The sequence below is a fragment of the Nelusetta ayraudi genome, unplaced genomic scaffold (genome assembly GCF_046127955.1).
Source record: "Nelusetta ayraudi isolate G7.1 ecotype Tasmania unplaced genomic scaffold, CSIRO-AGI_Nayr_v1 ptg000060l, whole genome shotgun sequence".
Lineage (NCBI taxonomy): Eukaryota > Metazoa > Chordata > Actinopteri > Tetraodontiformes > Monacanthidae > Nelusetta > Nelusetta ayraudi.
The window spans coordinates 1,025,005-1,043,679 of NW_027466110.1; the positions used below are offsets into that span (position 1 = coordinate 1,025,005).

The 18,675-nt window shown below is 45.6% G+C and overlaps 1 protein-coding gene and 1 long non-coding RNA gene across 3 annotated transcripts in view; one reads left to right on the forward strand and one right to left on the reverse strand.

Annotated features, from left to right (window-relative positions):
* LOC142897551 (polyprenol dehydrogenase) overlaps positions 1–6,302 on the reverse strand; it is a 20,072-nt gene extending 13,770 nt beyond the window's left edge. Inside the window, exons 1-3 of one of the 2 annotated variants that reach the window (XM_076039973.1) lie at positions 6,106–6,302; positions 4,879–4,986; positions 2,660–2,728 (exon numbers count right to left, since the gene is read on the reverse strand). In XM_076039973.1, coding sequence (XP_075896088.1) covers positions 2,660–2,728; positions 4,879–4,986; positions 6,106–6,211 — 283 coding nt within the window. In that variant the 5' untranslated portion in view covers positions 6,212–6,302. The remainder of the gene's footprint in view (positions 1–2,659; positions 2,729–4,878; positions 4,987–6,105) is intronic. The other variant, XM_076039972.1, reaches the window with a different exon arrangement.
* LOC142897552 (uncharacterized) overlaps positions 1–16,480 on the forward strand; it is a 20,677-nt gene extending 4,197 nt beyond the window's left edge. Inside the window, exons 2-3 of the long non-coding RNA XR_012928464.1 lie at positions 2,686–2,763; positions 14,327–16,480. This is a non-coding gene — a long non-coding RNA (uncharacterized LOC142897552). The remainder of the gene's footprint in view (positions 1–2,685; positions 2,764–14,326) is intronic.
* Positions 16,481–18,675: the final 2,195 nt, after the last annotated feature.

Consider the following 18,675-nt stretch of genomic DNA (forward strand, 5'->3'; position numbering starts at 1 on the left):
CAGTAGAACTTTATTCGTGAAATCTTGCTCGTACTGTGTACCTAACAGAGTGGCGGTGATTGTATATGCATAGATGTATTTGCTTCAGGGTTGGTTGTCGTGCCTTCAGAGATGCTATTCTTGGTTGTAACCCTGGCTGTAATTACTGTTGACCTTTCATGGTCACCACCAACCAGGCCATTCTGACCCCTGACCCTTTGGCCTGACCCCTTGGCTTACCCTTCTCTGGAAGCCCTCGAGATGGTTGTGTGTGAAAATCTCAGCAGACGAGCAGCAGTCCCTGAAAATCCCCTCCCTTCAAAAAGGAGCTCGTTGAGTGAGTTTGTTGAAATGTTGAAAAATGTGTTTGATTTTTAATAGGTTTTTTTTGGTCAAGTTCCTTTTTGCTTTGATTGCAGTCGGCATAACGGAATCAGATCGCAAAGACAACCCCCTCTCTTGAGTTCAGTTCCCCCACGCATGTCCCAATGAACAGTGTACTTTACGTACCATAATAAATGCCACCACCGCCTTCTTATACCGGGAACACATCCGCCCGAGTCTCGGTTTCGAGTGCACCTCTCAGAAGCCCACGTGCACTGCCTATTATTATGGGCCGCCGTCTGCTCCGCAACAGACAAAACGTGCACACGCTCACCGGGACGGATGCCAAAGGGCGTTTGGAGAGAGATGTTTAAAGCTGCTGCCGTACATACTAATAAGCATCCATTACTGTCTAATTCAAACAGACACACGCGCAGAGAGGTGCGCGCACACAGCGACACATTCTCATTCATGGTGCCGGTGTCTCGCTACAGACAGCCCCCTCTGTCCCCTATGCCTCAGTGCCTGCCAATTACAAAAGAAGTAATCAATTCCACCACGGCCTGCATCCAGGGAATTGGACTCCGGTGACACCAGCGACACGTCGGCTGTCTCTGTACCTGACAGCCACTTACACACAGCCGCAGACTGAGCCAGGCAGCGGCTCTCTGCTCGCCGCCACCGTGGGGGCCACTGCCAGTACAAACCGCCAGGTCCCTCGCGGCAAGGCCTCACTGGGCGTAATACTGAGCCTGTCGACAGCTCCACTAGTTGGAACAAGACGCTGCAGTGATAATGATGATGGATCAAAAACTGCCGACGCGGTCGGTTAGCGCTGCCGCCTCACAGCAAGAAGGTTGTGGGTTCAATTCCGGCCTTAGGACCTTTCTGTGTGGAGTTTGCATGTTCTCCCGTGTCTGTATGAGTTCTCTCCGGGTTCTCCGGCTTCCTCCCACACTCCAAAAACATGCATGTGAGGTGAATTGGATGCTCTAAATTGTTTGTAGGTGTGTATGTGAGTGCAAATGGTTGTTTGTCTCTATGTGGCCATATGAGGAACTGGCGACTTGTCCAGGGTGTCACCCTGCCTTCGCCCTATGACAGCTGGGAGAGGCTCCAGCAGACCCCCATGACCCTGAGCTCAGGAAGACACAGGTATTGAAAATGGATGGATGGATGGATCAAAAACTCAAATATTGAAATATTGGTTTTGTTTTGTTTTTCTTTTTTTTTTATATTAATGTTTTTTAGTTGTTAGTGAAATGTATTTTTATTGTGATGTAGTTTTTCATTTTGCTATTGTGCATCTAAGTTTTTGGTTTCTGTGTTTTTCTGCCTGTGTTCTTTTGATGTGAAGAATTTCTTTTAGAATTTTTTCTATCAATTCACTTCTTGCACTTCTGCAGTAAAAGCAACAGCAAGTCAATCTAATCATCTACACCTTTTGCCTAAAAACGTTGGCCTATTTCTGCGGCATGTCCAGACATAATAGCAACAGCGTTGACACACATTTAAAATAGAGAATTGGAGCATATATTTTTTTTAATAATTAAAAAAAAAAAAAAAAAAAGTCGAGCGTTTAAAAACTGGATCTGGCACGGAACCTGAAATCAGCCACTGGAGCGAACAACAAGCTGCGTCGAGTGGTTACAACTCAGCGGCCTTGGCAACAGAGAGAATAACTTATGAGTCCTTTTTTTTTATTTATGAGACAACGGTAGAATTTATTGCACCGTGAAGGTCGGCGGAATCAATTGCTCAGATTGGGACTTGGAAAGAAGAGTGTAAGCATTGGGCAATGAAGTCATAAATCATCTGGCCGCTATTATTTGTCTTCTCTTATCGCCATCACCTGCTCTGCACCTCCATTTTCCCTCCGCCCCATCTATGTGTTTCACTCCTGGGATTGTCCTATATTTGTCCATTTGTCATGTTTCTCCTCTGCTCCTCCCGCCCCGCTGCGTGCCTCCTCCTCGCCCCCATCCTCCTCCTCCTCTAACGGTCCCCTTAACTGATCTCCTCGCATGTTCCTCTCCGAGCTTTTCCTTTGCATTTCCTTCGCTTTCGCACCGTGCGTCAACACTGCGTCTGATATTGTAAAGCCAGCGTGGAGGGTGTGAGCGCGTATGTGTGTGTGTGTGTGTCTGTCTGCCTGTGTGTACATGCAAGCATAGAAATACATGTGTCTGGAAAAGACTGTAAAAACAAGCCTGAGGGAGCTCACTGCTGCCCTTTATCTTCAAACATTGGCATACGATAAGAGCTGCACATTGATGCGCGCGCGCCTGTGTGTGTGTGTGTTGTCTGATTTTGTGTATGTGTGTGCGCGCGCTCTCAGACGTGTACATAATGTTACCTCTGGCCTCTCTGTACTCTTCGCAGATCCTCCTGATGGCTGCCAGACCCTTCTGCTCATCATTCCCGCCTGAAAGAGAGGACAAACACAACGACTGATGAAAGGTCTGGCGAGGAATGTTCTTTCCTTTTTTTAAAAAAAAAAAGAAATAAAAAACAGATCACCAATTTTGATCATCCTGTAAAAACATTTCAAGACAAGATCCTCACACAGAAATTTGCCCCTTGAGAAGCAACGGCAGAAAACTCAAAGCGCTCTAAAAATAGAACTTATTAAATATTCATTAAACATATAAAAAAAAAAGTTATAACAGAGCAGATATCCACTTTATTAGCACAAAGTAATTACCAAAAGGCAATTAAATTAGTGTGCTTTATTGGTAAAAACTGAGAGAATTCACCCCTCCATCCATCCATCCGTCCATCCATCCGGTGTTTCTGCCAGTTTTAAGTCAGACAAACAGTTCGGCTGTTTAATTCGTGCGCTGTCTTTTGCACCGGCAGTCAAATATGACTCGATGCGGACCAACAAGAATCCAAAAATATGAGCCAACCCCGCCCCGCCAAAGATCGAGATTCGCGTCACGGCCGCAAAAGCCTCATGCACACTCGCGTTTCCTCCCTTTGCACAAACACACAGACACACTAATCTTGGATTATCGCACACACCTTTTCCAAGGGCACAGCACCATTTAGCCTGATGCACTGCGGCTCTGGCAGCCAGTAGGAGGCGACTCCTCTGGGTGACGTGTCAAAAAGGTCACGCAAGCGCATTTACCCCAACCAGCCTTTTGGTCATAACTCCATCAAAGTTTCCTCTTATTTTTTACTGTACCTCGGTGCAATAATACAGTTTCATCCTAGATATTTTCACGGCTTAGTGAATAAGTAAACTTATAATAAGGAAAACCAATTTTATTACATAAGGAAAACAAATTCTATTACAAATAATGTAATAAAATGTTCAATGCAACTCAAAACATGCATGCACTAAGTACTGTGTTGATACAATCACATCGATATTGCACTTGAAATATGCTCCACTCCATTAGTACAGAGAGCTCCACTTTACCATAAATAGTGCCACCTCATAAATTTTATCAACAGGTTTGCGAACCCAGAGAGTTCAGCTGGATCAGCTTTCAAACACCATGGATTGTCTGGTGCTACAACAAAACAATGAGTCATGTTCCACATGTGATGATTTTTATCATTTGTGTGTGTGATAGACGAGTGGATCTGGGTTTGTTAGGCTTCTGCATGAATCCAAGGACACTCTGACTTTGCGGTAGGCGCACTGAATAAATAAAGCAGAGTTTGCGTCAAAGTTTTAAAAGCACCTGAACTGAAAAGAGAAAAAAAAGCCCAACTTCTCGAAGAAAGAAATAACACGCTGCTGTTTATGGCGCCTCAGAGGTGGAAAGATGCTGCAGTGCAAGGGGAATAAGTATGCAACAAAAAGTATGAAACAAAAATTGGAAATATTTTATTAAAACTGGTAAAGTTTGGGTCCTTTCAACCAAACAAATTCAAATTAAGGTGTAAAACTTCACACGGTACAGCTGAAGACCTAACCCCCCCCCCCCCCCCCCCTCTATGTCTCTGCTGCAAGACATGAGACAGAGTGCCGTTTAAATGAAAAATATACTCTGCTTGTGAAGGTTCTGATTGAACACCTTTGTGGCTTAAAACATAAATTGCAGATGCAAGATGAAATATTTAAGAAGTCTTCCAGAAAGGAAAGGACTGAATTTAGAAACAATAGGGATTTCTGATGTTGTAAGGCAGGAGTGTTATACAAACACCTGTAGAGGCGTGTCTTTCATGAGACACCAAGTGGGCCCACGAGACTCGCTGACGCCTTTTCAAGTTTATATGGTGGTCGTTTGATGTCCGTCCATCTCCTCTGCATCCTGACAAGGACTTCCTCGGTTGAAAGCAGTTTGTGTTTTATGGTTCTGTACAAACCACACCCCCCCGAGTCTTTTTCTTGCTACATGAAATCGCCTAGTTTTTCTTTGAATCAGTGATCAGATTCACACAACCCTCAAAATAAAAGGTTTATACCTGATGGCTTTACCTGATCTGAAATAATAACACACTTGTTACGTTACATGAACGCACGCACACACACACAAATACAACTTTATGGCTAGTATTTGCGTTTCATGTTTTTGGTGGCCGTCTTGCGTGTGACTGGTGTGGTGCTTGATACTGTACCTATGATAACATGTGCCCCGAGTCTGGCCATGTGTCGGACTACCTCATAGCCGATCCCGCTGCCTCCGCCTGTTACAATGACGACCTTGCCATCTTGTCTGGGCATCGCTAGACACACACACACACACATACACACACGGATGTCAGGGTTGAAAGTCATTTTGATAAGGAAGCGGCTGCAAGACAATCTGCTATTTCAGGACGCGGCACATCCTTGTGGTTTAGATGGTCTGTCGAATTCAGACAAACTTTATAGTGGACTTTTTTAATTCCTTTGGTGCAATACTGGATATTGCTATTGCTGCCAATGCATAGTGCCGAAGAATGTGATTTGTTATTCTTGTGCCGCTATTATTAAAATGCAATAAAGGAACTTGCGATATTCACAAAGGAAAGAAGTTTCCCTGTAGCAGTACTTGCAAAATCACAACCAATAAAACCTCACTGAAAATAGCAGCTCCTCAGAAATATATAAAGAAAAAGCACCGTTTTATTGTGTCAATAAATAAAATAGAAGTGCTTTGTGGTTTGCCTAATAGCAATAAAAAAAAAATTCATATTTAGCAAAGTCTGAAAAGTATCTGTTGCAACGTAATCTAAAAGGAGAAAATACACTGCATGATAAATAGATGTATTTCTTAAGTAGTTTGGGAATTACGAATGAAAGAACACACATTTAATGCATGTGATTTATAACCTAACACTAATTTAAGTTAATTTAGTTATGGCCTTTGCTGACCTACAGGTAGTCAGATTTGCTGTGAATACAGGTTATCTGACCTGAAATCATCGTATTGCGTCTTTCTTTTAGGCACCCAGGCCAAACCAAACTCTATTTTACGAAATACACGTTTAACACCACTGCGAAACTGAAAGACCTGTTGGTGCTTTATTTACGTGTCTTTGGAAAACCAGTACCATCAGCTACCAATGTTGAATTCGGCTGTGACATTCTGGTGTATTTTAATGACATTCGTGATAAATAAATGTAGTCCTGACGTTAGCCTGTGTCGAAAAACGGTACATAGCTAGCATGTTAGCTAACGCGCGACTAACTCTTAACTTCTCAAAGTGCCTATTATAATAAAGTTCATGGGGCTCTTCATGCGTCGCTCCCAAAACCCATGGACAACCAACAGGACAGGAGAGTCACGACGAAAACACCGGCTAGAGCCGCTCCGTTTCGCGTTTGGCGTTGCGACAGGTGGCTGAATGTGTTCAACTGACCTGGCAACCTGAAAGGACTGCTGAACAGCTGGACCAGCAACACCTTCAAGCCAAGCAGGTAGAGCCTGATGGCTGGTAAAATGCAAGCCCGAGCAGCAGCCAGCATTTTTTTTTTTTTTTTTTTCTTCTTCTTCTTCTCTTCTTATTTGTAGTTTACTTTAGTCTGGTTTCACTCAGTCGTCTAACGGTGCGGAGAAGGAAGGAGGAAACCATGCGCCTCCCCTTTCGGGTGCGTTCCAATCCGAAGCACAGCTTTGAAAAGCTCCTCCCTTTTCGCCTCGTGCACTGTTTATTAACGTGCAAGCAAAATATTATAAGTCATAAATTAATGGCAAGATTCGTTTAGGAAAATCCTAAATGTATAAGTAGCTACTAAAAGCTGTTCTTTTCTGGGACACGTTCCAATATGAATCCATAGATCTCTCCTTCCCCCCGTTGTAGCACCATGCAGAAACACACTGAAGGTTATTCTGGAAACATCTGCATTTGGTAAAAGCTCTTTCTGAAAACCACCCTGCCGAGTAATTTTTCTGACAGCTCACTGACGGGTTGACCTTGCACAATGATAAAACAGAACTCTTGCAGCTATCCATCACTCATCAGCAGAGGTAGAATTAGTGCATGATGGAGAGCGAGGCTGCTCATCGCAGCTGCTTGGCTGCTTGATGTGCCATATGATCCTTCTCTGCAGACCCAGCATATTGCTCCGCTCAGCTCACTGACTATCTTATTAGCTGCTGCCAGATACCGTGGGTCACAAACGACGGCAGCAACAGAGGCGTGACACACTAGTTTAATCCATGATTTCCCAGGATATATTGGCCTTTAAGAACATACTTTTGGAGCAGCGCGGCTTCAATCAGCGGCTCTCCAGCTGCCCTTTGGCTGACTGCAGGATGTTCGACTCTCCTCCCCCGAGGATCACCTGAATTTAACACACCGGTCTACTCTTATTAGGGGCCAGTCATGCTGTGTTATAATTAGTGGAACACAACCTCAGCTGTGAAAATCGTGACTCTGCATTGCAGCACTGACTCCACATTTAATCAGCACAAAGTTTTCCCGAGACAAGGCTGCAAAATGAATTGTGTCTCCAGTGTTACGTGCAACTTCAGGCCCTCATTAGGGAGGCATCTATCTGTCTAATTTATTATTTATAACTAAAAACAACTAAATGTGCATCAGTCATAATTTCATACACATATGAACATTGCAGAAATAACATAATAATAATAATAATAATAATAATAATAATAATAATAATGATAATAATAATAATAATAATAATAATAATAATAATAATAATAATAATAAAGACTTTTTGTACCATGCAGTAATTTTTAATCAGTTGAATTGATCAGCTTCAAGCAATGTGTTAACAAAATGTGTGGAATTCTAAGTTATTATGGAATCTAACAATGTAAAGACAAGGATTTTTAGAGGATGAAAGAGAGATGATTATTTGAGTTTCAAAGAAACAAAGAGAACGGCATCAGATGCTCAGAGGGGGATGGGAACTCTCAGTTAATAATTTCCACCTTGGCAGTGGTTAATGTCGGTGATTAAAAGACAAAGATTGCCATTAACTCAAATAATTAAATCATTTTTATCTTGCATGATGGGGCACCTGCTGCACAGAGACGATCGCAACCCAAAGTTAGCGTGCCAATCGCCGGCGCTAAATCAATGGCACCTGTCTGTGAAAGGAGATAAAGAGCAATTACTGACTCTACATCTGATTGATTTTCTGCCCTGATTGCCATGATTTTGGTGGCTTCACAGAATCTGTTCACTGTGCAGCAGGCGCCTGAGTGGATCATTACTGTGTGACAAACGGTGCCACTTTAACTTTTACAAAGACAGTATTTCACTTTTTCATGTTAAGAAGGTCATGGAACCAAGAAGGTGTTCCACTGCATTTCAGACTAGAGAAAATATGGGGCACTTGCATCACATTGTAATTCTATCTGAGATTTATTTGATAAAGAATAGATTTTGCCCTTTTATGAAACAATAGGAGGAGATTCTTATGGAGTTGGACACACAGCAGCTGAACAGAGACACAGAAAGAAACAAGAATGGCCTTCTTGTTTGATTGGCAGGTGATTGACGCACGTCACAGAGCTGAATGCCTGGCCCTAAAGACAGAGACAGGGGGGCTGCACACTGGAACACAAATCTGAGCAGACGGCCCGCTGCCATGCTGGATTGTGTTTGGCTAGCGGGGCAGCGCCCAGTGAATTGTCGGTGGCACTCAAAGTAGGCCACGCAAAGTCTTCAAGTCGCTCACTCCAGCTAAATTACTGCCTTTATGTTAAAGGCAGGTCCGGGGCATTCGCAATCACTTTGCTTTTTCTTCTCCGGCAAGGAAATCATTAGGTTCAGTCTGCATCTTGCCCGCAATTCAGTCTTTAAGGTCAGGCTATTATGGCGGCGTTGACAGGAAGTTGGCCCCAGTTATTAAAGTCAGCTTAGAAGACGGTTAAATAAGCAGTGGCATGTAAAGAGACTGCGCCATTAACTACTGCTATGATAGAGGCTGAGCTGACGTGCGCGTGTGTATGTGTGTGTCATGGGAGCGGGCGCGTGTGTCGGCCCGTGCAAAAGGTCAGGGGTCATCGGGGCACGTCGCCTGCTGTTGTGCAAAGGAAGCCATGTATGGGACGAGCATTTGGGATGATGGGACGTCTCGGTCACAGTTTATAAGTCACATATGTAAAGAAAAATGTGCACGTGCACACACAAGTGGTGCTGCAGCCTGAGAGGAGGGTGTGTGATGCAAACAGCATGTGAGCAGCATCAAAATAGCTCCAAACAACAGTCACCTAGTCGTCTATGACAACCACTGGCTGGCTGCAAAGCCCAACTTGTCTAATTTTGCAAATCCAAGCCGACAACAGCAGCTCTACGGGAACTCTGTGTGTGTGTGTGTGTGTGTGTGTGTGTGTGTGTGTGTGTGTGTGTGTGTGTGTGTGTGTGTGTGTGTGTGTGTGTGTGTGTGTGTGTGTGTGCACGCGCATGCATGTGTGTCTGTTTGCAGGGCGTGTGCTGCCACTTTTGATGTGTTTTTTTTTTTTATTCTGTGCCTCACATGGATTTGCTGCTGGTGTGAAGAGAATGCAGACGATTGGGGATTTTCAATGTGCTTTTTCGCAACAAATTCCCCCCAACTTTGGATTTTTATGGATTGACAAGCAGAAACCCTGCGAAGCTGATGGATTGCTGAGACCTCGAGACAGAAACGTGTGCGTCGCTTACTTGAAAATATCGCATCTGAATGGCTCTGCCACCGTAGGTGTATGAAAGGGCCAAAATTTGTACGTGTGCTCCCTTTACGAATGTCTATAGGTTTCTCTTCAAGGTTCTCATTGTAACGTGTGTCTCCTGCTGCTCCGTGTCCTTAAAGTGATGGTTCACTTAAAATTGAAATTTCACCTATTCACTGCCCTGCTGTTATTCAAGGCACTGGTGACATTTCCTTCGATTCACATGGCCATTCTCAAGTCCCACAAAGGGAAAGAATTCTACCCAGTGGAAATCTACCGTGGCCGATTGTTCATGGGGTGTCAACACAAACCCAGCACTGGGATTTGTCTCCAAACAGCTTCTTTAAAACTAGGTTTTTCGATTAGGAAATGTCCACTGGAGCCTCCAAGTCAGTAACTGTTGCAACTGAGCTCTTGCAATGACTATAAGTTCTAGAAGCATGTAAACGAAGTCACTAGATTGGGGGAAGGTAGATGTCAGCACAGCTTATTCAGTACAGATTGTAATGCAGTATTTTCCAGGCACTTACTTGACCCAAATAAATCTTATTTTATGAATGGATCGACTTATGAAGAGAAAAAGCTTTAAAAAAAAAAAAAAAAAAATCCAATATCAAGTTGCTCTGTGGATGTCCAGTTCAACTGCTTGATTGAACTGAGTCGATCTTTTTCACTCACTTCAAACATCCTCCTTTTCTCCTTCCTCGAGGCGTCTGTGCTTGTTGTGGCAAGACAGCATGTAAATGCAGAAAGGACAGGCCAGTGGGGAATGACTGATGAACAACGATGCATGTGTATGTGTGTGCGTGCCTGCGTGCGTGTGTGCATGCATGTAGGATGAAATTGTGTTTACCTGGTGCGTGTAAACAGCATCTGGTGTGCATGTAAAGTGCAAGTGCATCTGGGTTTCCTTAAAAGTGCGAAGGAGACAGGAGAGGAGTCTAATACCAGCTTCGAGGCAGTTAAACCGTGTGTGTGTGTGTGTGTGTGTGTGTGTGTGTGTGTGTGTGTGTGTGTGTGTGTGTGTGTGTGTGTGTGTGTGTGTGTGTGTGTGTGTGTGTGTGCAGAAGCGGGACTGCACACATCACAGGGCGACATCCTGGGTTTAAATCTGGTCTCTGCTTTTCCTTTTCCCTTTTCTTCCTTTTTTTTAAAAAAAACTCCAAATTCTAAATGTGGATACATTTTTTGAGGAGTTGGGTAAACTAACTCAGAGATTAACAGCGCAGGAGTCAAAGTGTTTAATTACTTGTCAGATCAGTTGCGAATTGATTTGCCCGTGTTCAGCATTGAGCTGTGGGCTGGTGCAAAAATACACTGCCGCTCCGCATGACTAACCTGGATTAACTTACTTACATGATCACTAAACTTTGCTTCACAATGGGTCCTTTCCATTTATTCACGTGTCTATGTTTTTACTAGACGTAATTATTTACACCCCCTGAGTCACTTCCTGCTTTCCCCAAAACTCTCATCCTGATCTGTTCCTTAATTTCAAGGGCAACTGTGAGTGCTTCCGATGGGAGCTTTTCAAGGTGGACAGTCACGTCAGGCTTGGAACCTGAGCTGTGCAGCTTGTCCTGCTCGGTTGTTCCTGCGTAGGTTATTTTAGCACGGGGTGTTACGCGCAGATGTGTGCCTCCGTTTCCCCCTCGCTGTCTTCGGGGAGGGGTTGTCTTTCCTTTGATAAATGTAGAATGAGGATCAGTGGGAGGGATATTCGCTCGCACCAATTAAGCCTGTTATTAACTAGTGAGCAGCACGCGCACACACACACACACACACACACACACACACACACACACACGCATACACGCACAGCATACGAAGTATTAAGCACATTTAATTTAACAGTCTGTGCGCCTGTGTGAGCCACACTTTCACTCTGAAACCTGTTGTCACCGAGACACGGCTGACTCCCTGACTGAGGGCAGAGTCTTTTTCATCTCTTGGCTTCTCGCTGTAGCTGCTCTCTCTCGGTCTGTCTGCTGCTCCGGGGGCTATGTGCGCTTGCACGGACAGACACACACAGACGCGCGCACAAAATGCTGTGTGTCTATGACGGTGTTTGGTTATGTTTTTGCCTCCTTTTCTCAGAGCCCTTTCTCCTGCTCTCTGTTTAACCCAACCACACAAGCTGCATTTTCTATTCCCCCTAGAATTGTCCAAAACCTAAATATCGCAATAGAAAACTGGCAATGGAAACACCTAGACTTGGAAAAACCTCTGAAATATCGCTGAAAGGTTTTTACACTCTCATGAGGTGGTTTTTCAGACGTATCGATATTGAGCTATATCATACTTCTTTTTTTTTTTACACGTCACCATCACTTCACTTCAAGTGAAAATGGCGCGTTATGTTTGGACGGAGGAGGAGACAGACTATTTTTTTTACAAGTAACCAAAGAGAAACCATTCTTGACCAGCCAACAAACGTGAACAAACAAAAGCAAACGTAATTCAGGATAAATCTTGCGGAAGAGATTTTACAAGAATTACAGCTTATACGCTTCACACCATTCAATGGGAAACACCTGCAAATTGCAATTGTACTTGGTCGAAATTTTAGAAATATCGCTTTTATTTTGTGAAAAACTGTAATGGAAACGCAGCTACAGACGCACGCACATATTTTTGTTTCGGGGCCGGTCTGTCTGTGCCGCAGGTGTCTGCCCGTCTGTGTTGAAAGTGCTCTGTTTCCATTGCATTTGTTAATGGTATGACAGTAAGGTCACTGCAGCGTTCCCCACAAAGTGTTTCATTTACCGCACGTGTTGGAAAAGGCTGTGGAAAAAAATAAATCAAAATGATGAAGGAAAAAAAAAAAAAAGCTACAGCATTTCCGTCGGACTTTAATTCCCACGAGGGCGAACAAATCCTCTGAACCAGTGTAAAAACGACCCACTACGGGATGATAAAGGTCTCCATTCATGCGCAGGTTAATCAGAGTGGAAACATATTTGCATGAAAGCTGATTAAAATGTCTCATTATGATTAATAAAGGCCACCGTTTTCCCATCGGAACCCCCCACGAATATAAAATGAAAAATCCCCACCTCGGGCCTGCCTGCCTCGTGAGGCAAGGTACGCAAGTCTGACCGTTTCTCTTTAGATTCAAGTCTGGCTGCGTCTCGTGTTTACCGCGATCGATCGAGGCGGGTCACCTGGCCGGAGGGGTTGGCGGATATGATTCACGTCCAGCGCGGTGTCCCCTCCCCCGCTCCCCCGCTCCCCGTTCTGCGCTGAAAATGCTAACAATGTGCGCTGTTTGTGCTGGAGGGAGTCCGTTGCGCTGACGGTATCACATCCAAGTCCATTGGGAAGGAGGGAAGGAAGGAAGGGGGAGGGAGGGAGGGAAGGAAGGAGCACACTGGGGAGTGTAGAGTCAGTAGGAGGAAGTGGGAAGGAAGAGCGAGGGTGGGCGGGGGGGTGGGGGGGGGGGAGGCTCGCACGCACATCCGGGAAGAGCCGGCGTGCTTGCGCGCGCAAGTGTGTGTTTGCGTGCACGCGTCGTGCATATGCGTGCAAGTGAGTGCGTGGTGGAGCTCGGACACAGTAGACACGTGTCACCTCGGCTTCAGCGCCGTCAAGCTAAACTGACATAAACAGCCCCAGGCGGCCCTATCAAAGATGGACTTTACATAACGGCTGAGTCACTCACAATCTATTTTTATAGCTTTGAGGTGTGTGTGTCTGTGTGTCTGTGCGTGTGTGCGTGCGTATGTCTGTGTGTCTTCTGCAGCTTCTGTCTCTCTCTGAGAGCCACTCCGAGTTTCAGACCTTCACACTGAGGACATTTTCTTCGTGACGTCAGGCCGTCCTGACTGGGCGCTGCTCCTTTCAGGCACAGCCGGAGGGCCTCACGATTTGGTGTCGAGGTTAAAGTTAGAAAAAGGAGATTAGGTTAAGAGGAGCTAGGGGGCTCACACCTTTTTGTTGCATTTTCTTTTTAGGGCATCGGGCTGTTATTTATTTATTTTTTTAAAAGCAGCTAGAAAGGCTGTGCGATGCGCAACAGGAGGCCCCAGGGCTCCTTAGCGCTGCTAATGCAAGACAATTGTGTGAGTGAATACAAAGGAAACCACAGGTTCAAGGACACAATCAGTTCTTTAGTGCACTTGAGTTTAACTGTGAAAACGTGAGATTGAGAACGACAGTGGTATTGGTCTTCTTGCACCACCGCTTAATTTACACTTTTCACTTGCAATTTCAACCACTTGTTGACATCTACGGCATTTCACAGTTGCAAAAAAAGATTGCATTGTAAAAATATCTGCCGCTATTAATTGTTAAAGTAATTCATGTAAAACTCTTAATGTTTTATTGTTGAGGAGTTGTGACCCAGATACATGCTAAGTGGGACAGTTGAAAAGTAGCTGAAAAATCACTGCTCTCTTGTGGACAAACCATGGTATGGTAGCACTTTTCTAAACATGCACAAATTAATGTGATATTTTTATTTATTTATTTATTTATCTATTTTACCCCGGCCTCCTGCTGGTGGTTGGTAGCAAGGACAAGAAATATCTGAGTTGGATGACTAATAATAGGAACTTTCAAATTTTTAACTTCTACCTGTCATCAGAACAGTTAATATTGTGTCTTTTTTTTTTTTTTTTTTTTTTTAAATTTGCATTAGCATTTTTCTTTTCCAATTTATTTTTTCCTGGAACCAGAAAATGGAAATAGCCGTGGCACTGCAGCAAACACTTCCAACACAGTATTAAGAACTACTCCAGTTTTCCACATAGCAGCCCAAAACAGAAGCGTGCACAACTTACAGTTTAATGACGGGGAAAAAAAAACTCTTGCATTGTTTCTGTTCGAATGAGCACGGCACTGAATGGAAGTTATCAAAAAGAGGGACTCTGTATACCTGATTGCAACTCTCTCTCTCTCTCTCTCTCTCTCTCTCTCTCTCTCTCTCTCTCTCTCTCTCTCTCTCTCTCTCGCAGTTTATGAAGATTCTCTGGCCGGAGTCTCCTCTCTCATCCCCCTGCCACCTCAAACTTTAATAATTTACTGTCTCCTCTTAATATTTTACCGCTTCAATCTCTTTTGAATGTTGATGTATCAAGGTATATCAACATCAAACCAATCTGGAGGAGGTAAGACAAAAAGAAAAGACCATCCTGAAATGGCCACAAGTGGGAAGATGTTTTAACAATGAGGATTTCCGGCGTAATGCGATAAATCAACACTTTTAAGGTAGATTAGGTCTGCCAGGTGCTTTTTAGGTCACAGATTCACAGCAGGGAGTGTCACACCGCAGGAGGACCGTTAATGCTGTGTTCAGAGGGGAAACATTTTTTAATAAACTTGAGTGAATTACAGTCATGCATTGTAGAAACATGTACAGGCGCATGTGCAGACACACACACTCACCCTCGCTCTCTCTCTCTCCCTCTCTCTCTCTCCCACTCACTCACACACGCGCGCGCACACACACCTGTCTCCAGCGCTGAGTCCCACTGAGCCTTCCCTGCTCCAATTTTTTTTTTTTTTTTTTTCATCTGTCGTTCTGGAGCATGTCAGTGTTTAACCCCCTCCCACGCAAGTGTGCACACACACAAATGTTCAAACATTCTCCTTCAAAAAAAAAAAAAAAAAAAAAAAAAACGGAGGCTCAGACAGAAAGTTGTGTGAATATGTCTGTTGGGCCGTTCACCCACAGACAGACAAACAGACAGACGCACAATCTGAAGCCCTACTTTTGAGAGACACCAGCAGTTACATCTGGTTTGTTTACTTCTATTCTCAGCCTCTTTTTTTCACATTATTCCCTAAATTGCCGTTTGTAATGTTGTGTGTGAGTGTGTGTGTGTGTGTGTGTGTGTGTGTGTGTGTGTGTGTGTGTGTGTGTGTGTGTGTGTGTGTGTCCCACTCAGTACTGACAGGTCTCATTTTGTAGTCCACTCAAAGAGGGCATCTGCCATCCCACCAGACTCCCTCCTGTCTCAGCGGTAGAACACACACACAACAGTTTAGGAGGCTGCAGGGCTTCTTCCTCATGGCTGCGTCCAACATTTAGGCCACTTTTGGATTTTCATTTTAAATACGTCCCCGTGACGCCCATAGCTCAAAATAAGAAGGTTTTAAAATTTTTAAGCCTAAACTTGCAGCTCTCGCCGTGAGTTGGGAGGATGTGCCGGGTGCTGTTTTCAAATCCTGCGGGGGTTTCAGGGTGGAAAATAATGATGAGGTTTCTCCTACAAAGAGACGGCTCAGCCGCGTTGGAAGCGCCAGTCACCGGATCAGCAATCAATGATTTGTGACATTGCATGAAGGGAGGATTCGTGCACCCCCACCCCTACTTCGGAGCGCATGGTGACGTGTAAAAACGCGGTAATATGATTAAAATTTTAATCTCAACGATGAGCACACGGGAGAAAACCCCCACACAGTCAACCGGGTTCCATTTTGCACGCTCTTCTCTCTGAATTTTCCTTTCCAGCGTCCCCAAAACGGTAAAAGGCAACATGCCCTTGGCGTGTCCTTCACGTCGTTCACTCTAGGAGTGTGTTTAATTGGTCTTGTTTGATTTGGACAGGGGGGTGATGGGGTTAATTGATGAAAAGTGAATGCAAATGGATGCAGAAATGGCAATCATACCTCACATGTTTTTGAAGCTTTTACGGACCATGTGACATGTGGCGCGGAGACGTGCCTGCAATATTGAGAAGTCCTTCATTAACCACCAGCCAGCAGCTCTTCCTTTGTGTGCGCGTCTGTTCGTGTCTGTGTGTGTGCGCGCCTGCCTACATTTGAGTAAATACAAGTGTGTCTCGCTGCAAACTGAGGCAGCCGATCACTGATGTCAAGGGAAATACGGCGGCGCTATGCGTAAAAATGCATTAGCAAGGAAGAGGAGGAGGAGGAGGAGGAGGAGGAAGAAGAGGAGGTTGCATTCATGATTAGAAGTCCAAAAACATGGCACAAGGCAGATTAGGAATAAGACGCGCAGGAACCAACAGAGATAATCCTGTTATCACGTTGGATGTAAAATGCCAATGTGGATGCATCCTCAGAGGAGACCGAGATGAACTGAACATGAACTAATGCTGCGGATAAACTGGAGGAGGACGAGGAAGAGGAAGGAGAAGATTGTGGTGAGGCAGGCTGGTGGAGCAGAAGGGGACGTTTTGAGGGAGGAGTGGGGGTGGTGGTTGGGCTGGGGGGTGGGAGCGAGTGGGTGGCAAAAACATTATCAGCGCCACTGTTGTAAACACTGGCCCGTTCTTGACCTTAAGGGACACCCACGCCGTTTACCGCAATGTCACCACCGGCTGCTCCTCGCACACTTCCGGCCAGCCAGCCAGCCAGCCAGCCCACACACGCGCGCGCGCCCCGCAGCCGTCTCCCGTTTGACACCCCGGCGCGATATCATGACATTGGATCACCTCTGAGGATCCACCGAGAGCGGAACATCGGCTCCGTGTGACTCACGGATCCGGCGGATGGGTCGATTGAACGCACATGTTCTTGTTTTGTTTTTTTAATGCGTGTCTCTCTCACGCTCGTTAAGGTGTCTGGGGGTGGGGGTGGGGGGTTGCCAGGTGGGCACGCACCTCGGCCATCACCCTTCAACTGGAGTGGGATTCAACATTACGCACCATACGCACACTCACACACAAACGCGAGCGTAAAAAAAATAAATATATATATATATATATGGTAGAGCGCAGACTTACGGGATGACCCTGGGCTCTGCGGGCTCCTCGGTGCGCCCCATGGTGAATCCCCCCCTCCACCTCTGCAATTCCCGGTGTTTGGTTTGCTTTGTTTGTTTTGGATGGAATCCTCAGATGCCGTGGTCGCAGTCAACGTCTCTGCAGATGTACCACAGGATCACATAGAGGATGAGGAGTATGGCGAAGATGAAGAGCGCTACGAGGATGGCCTTGGTCACCGGAGAGATGAGCGACTGCATGTCAGGAGCAGAGCCGGGCAGAGCGGCGTGGAGCTCCGCGTCTGTCCGTCCGTCCGTCCGTCCGTCCCTCGGTCCTCAGCCCCTCAGTCCGACACCGCTCGCCGCCTCCTCTCCTCGCCGCCGCTCCGGTAGCAACTGTTGAGGACGGAGCCGGGGGCTTTGCCGCGCGCGGACACACTCATCAAGGGGCTCCTGACGCACACGCACGCACGCACACGCTCGCCGCGACGCAGAATTCACGCCGGCGATCCGGGCGCGCAACGCGTGGGGGGCTTCCCTTGCTGGAGGCGGCGCGCCACTGAGCCGTCTGTCCCCGGATCCTCTCTCTCTCTCTCTCGCCCTGGCTGCCTGTCGCGCATCGGCAGGAGAGAGTGGCGGTGATGAGGAGGAGGAGGAGGTGCAGAGGGGAATGATGGGGAAAAGATGCCGCGAGTGAGTTCGGATCGCAGACCCTCGGTGAAATCCCACGTGGAGCGGCGGCTTGGATCCAGGAGGACACACACGCTCCTGGTCGCAGGATGGAGAGCAACTAAAGTTGCGCGCCGCGCTGCTGCACTTGTGGGCAAACAGGTTGATTAGTATTCCTCACAGCCGAGAGCGCGTGCGTGCCTGTGTGCGTGCGTGTGTAGGGGGGGAGGGGAGGGGGTGGATGTTGGGGGGGGCGGGGGGGGGGGGTGATAGCTTTGGCGTGTCTAGCTATCGTCCTATCATCACCACCTCCCCCCAGCCCCCAATGCAGCGTCTTCTTGTTGATGCACAATTGTCAGTCCAAGTATGAATATGGAGAAGGCTAATAAAGGCTGCACTTGTGTGTCACTGCAGTTGTGTATATGTGTTTGTATCTGTTTTCTTTATGATTATTAATTTGGTTATATTTGGCTGCCCAGAGAGCCCACTAACAGTGACTCGACGTAGCCTTTCAAAAACAATTAATTCCGAGTAATGAGGCGACCATATGACTTGATGTAAAATGACACGGAAATCGGTGCTGTCACGAGATAATGGCTTTTAATAAATAGGTCGTCTATGGAAAAATAGGATTTTTGTATTCAAATGGCATGTTCGCTTTCCTGCATTATACATAGGTCGGTGCCACTGGCTTTTCCACCCTATATTGCCACTAATGAATACAGGAAAAGGGGACATTACATTCCCAAGCTATAGGGATCATGCTCTATATCTAGGATCTATACAATAATGGTCGGTTTTTACTTGTGAGGGAATTGTTGACTTTTACACAGACTTCAGTGTGTGACTGCAAATCACATCTTGCTGTTACTGCTGTTATATAAGTAATCTAATTTGAGATCAATATTCTTTTAAATAAATAAGCTACAAAAATGTAATATTTCCATTAAAAACATTTTCTGTATC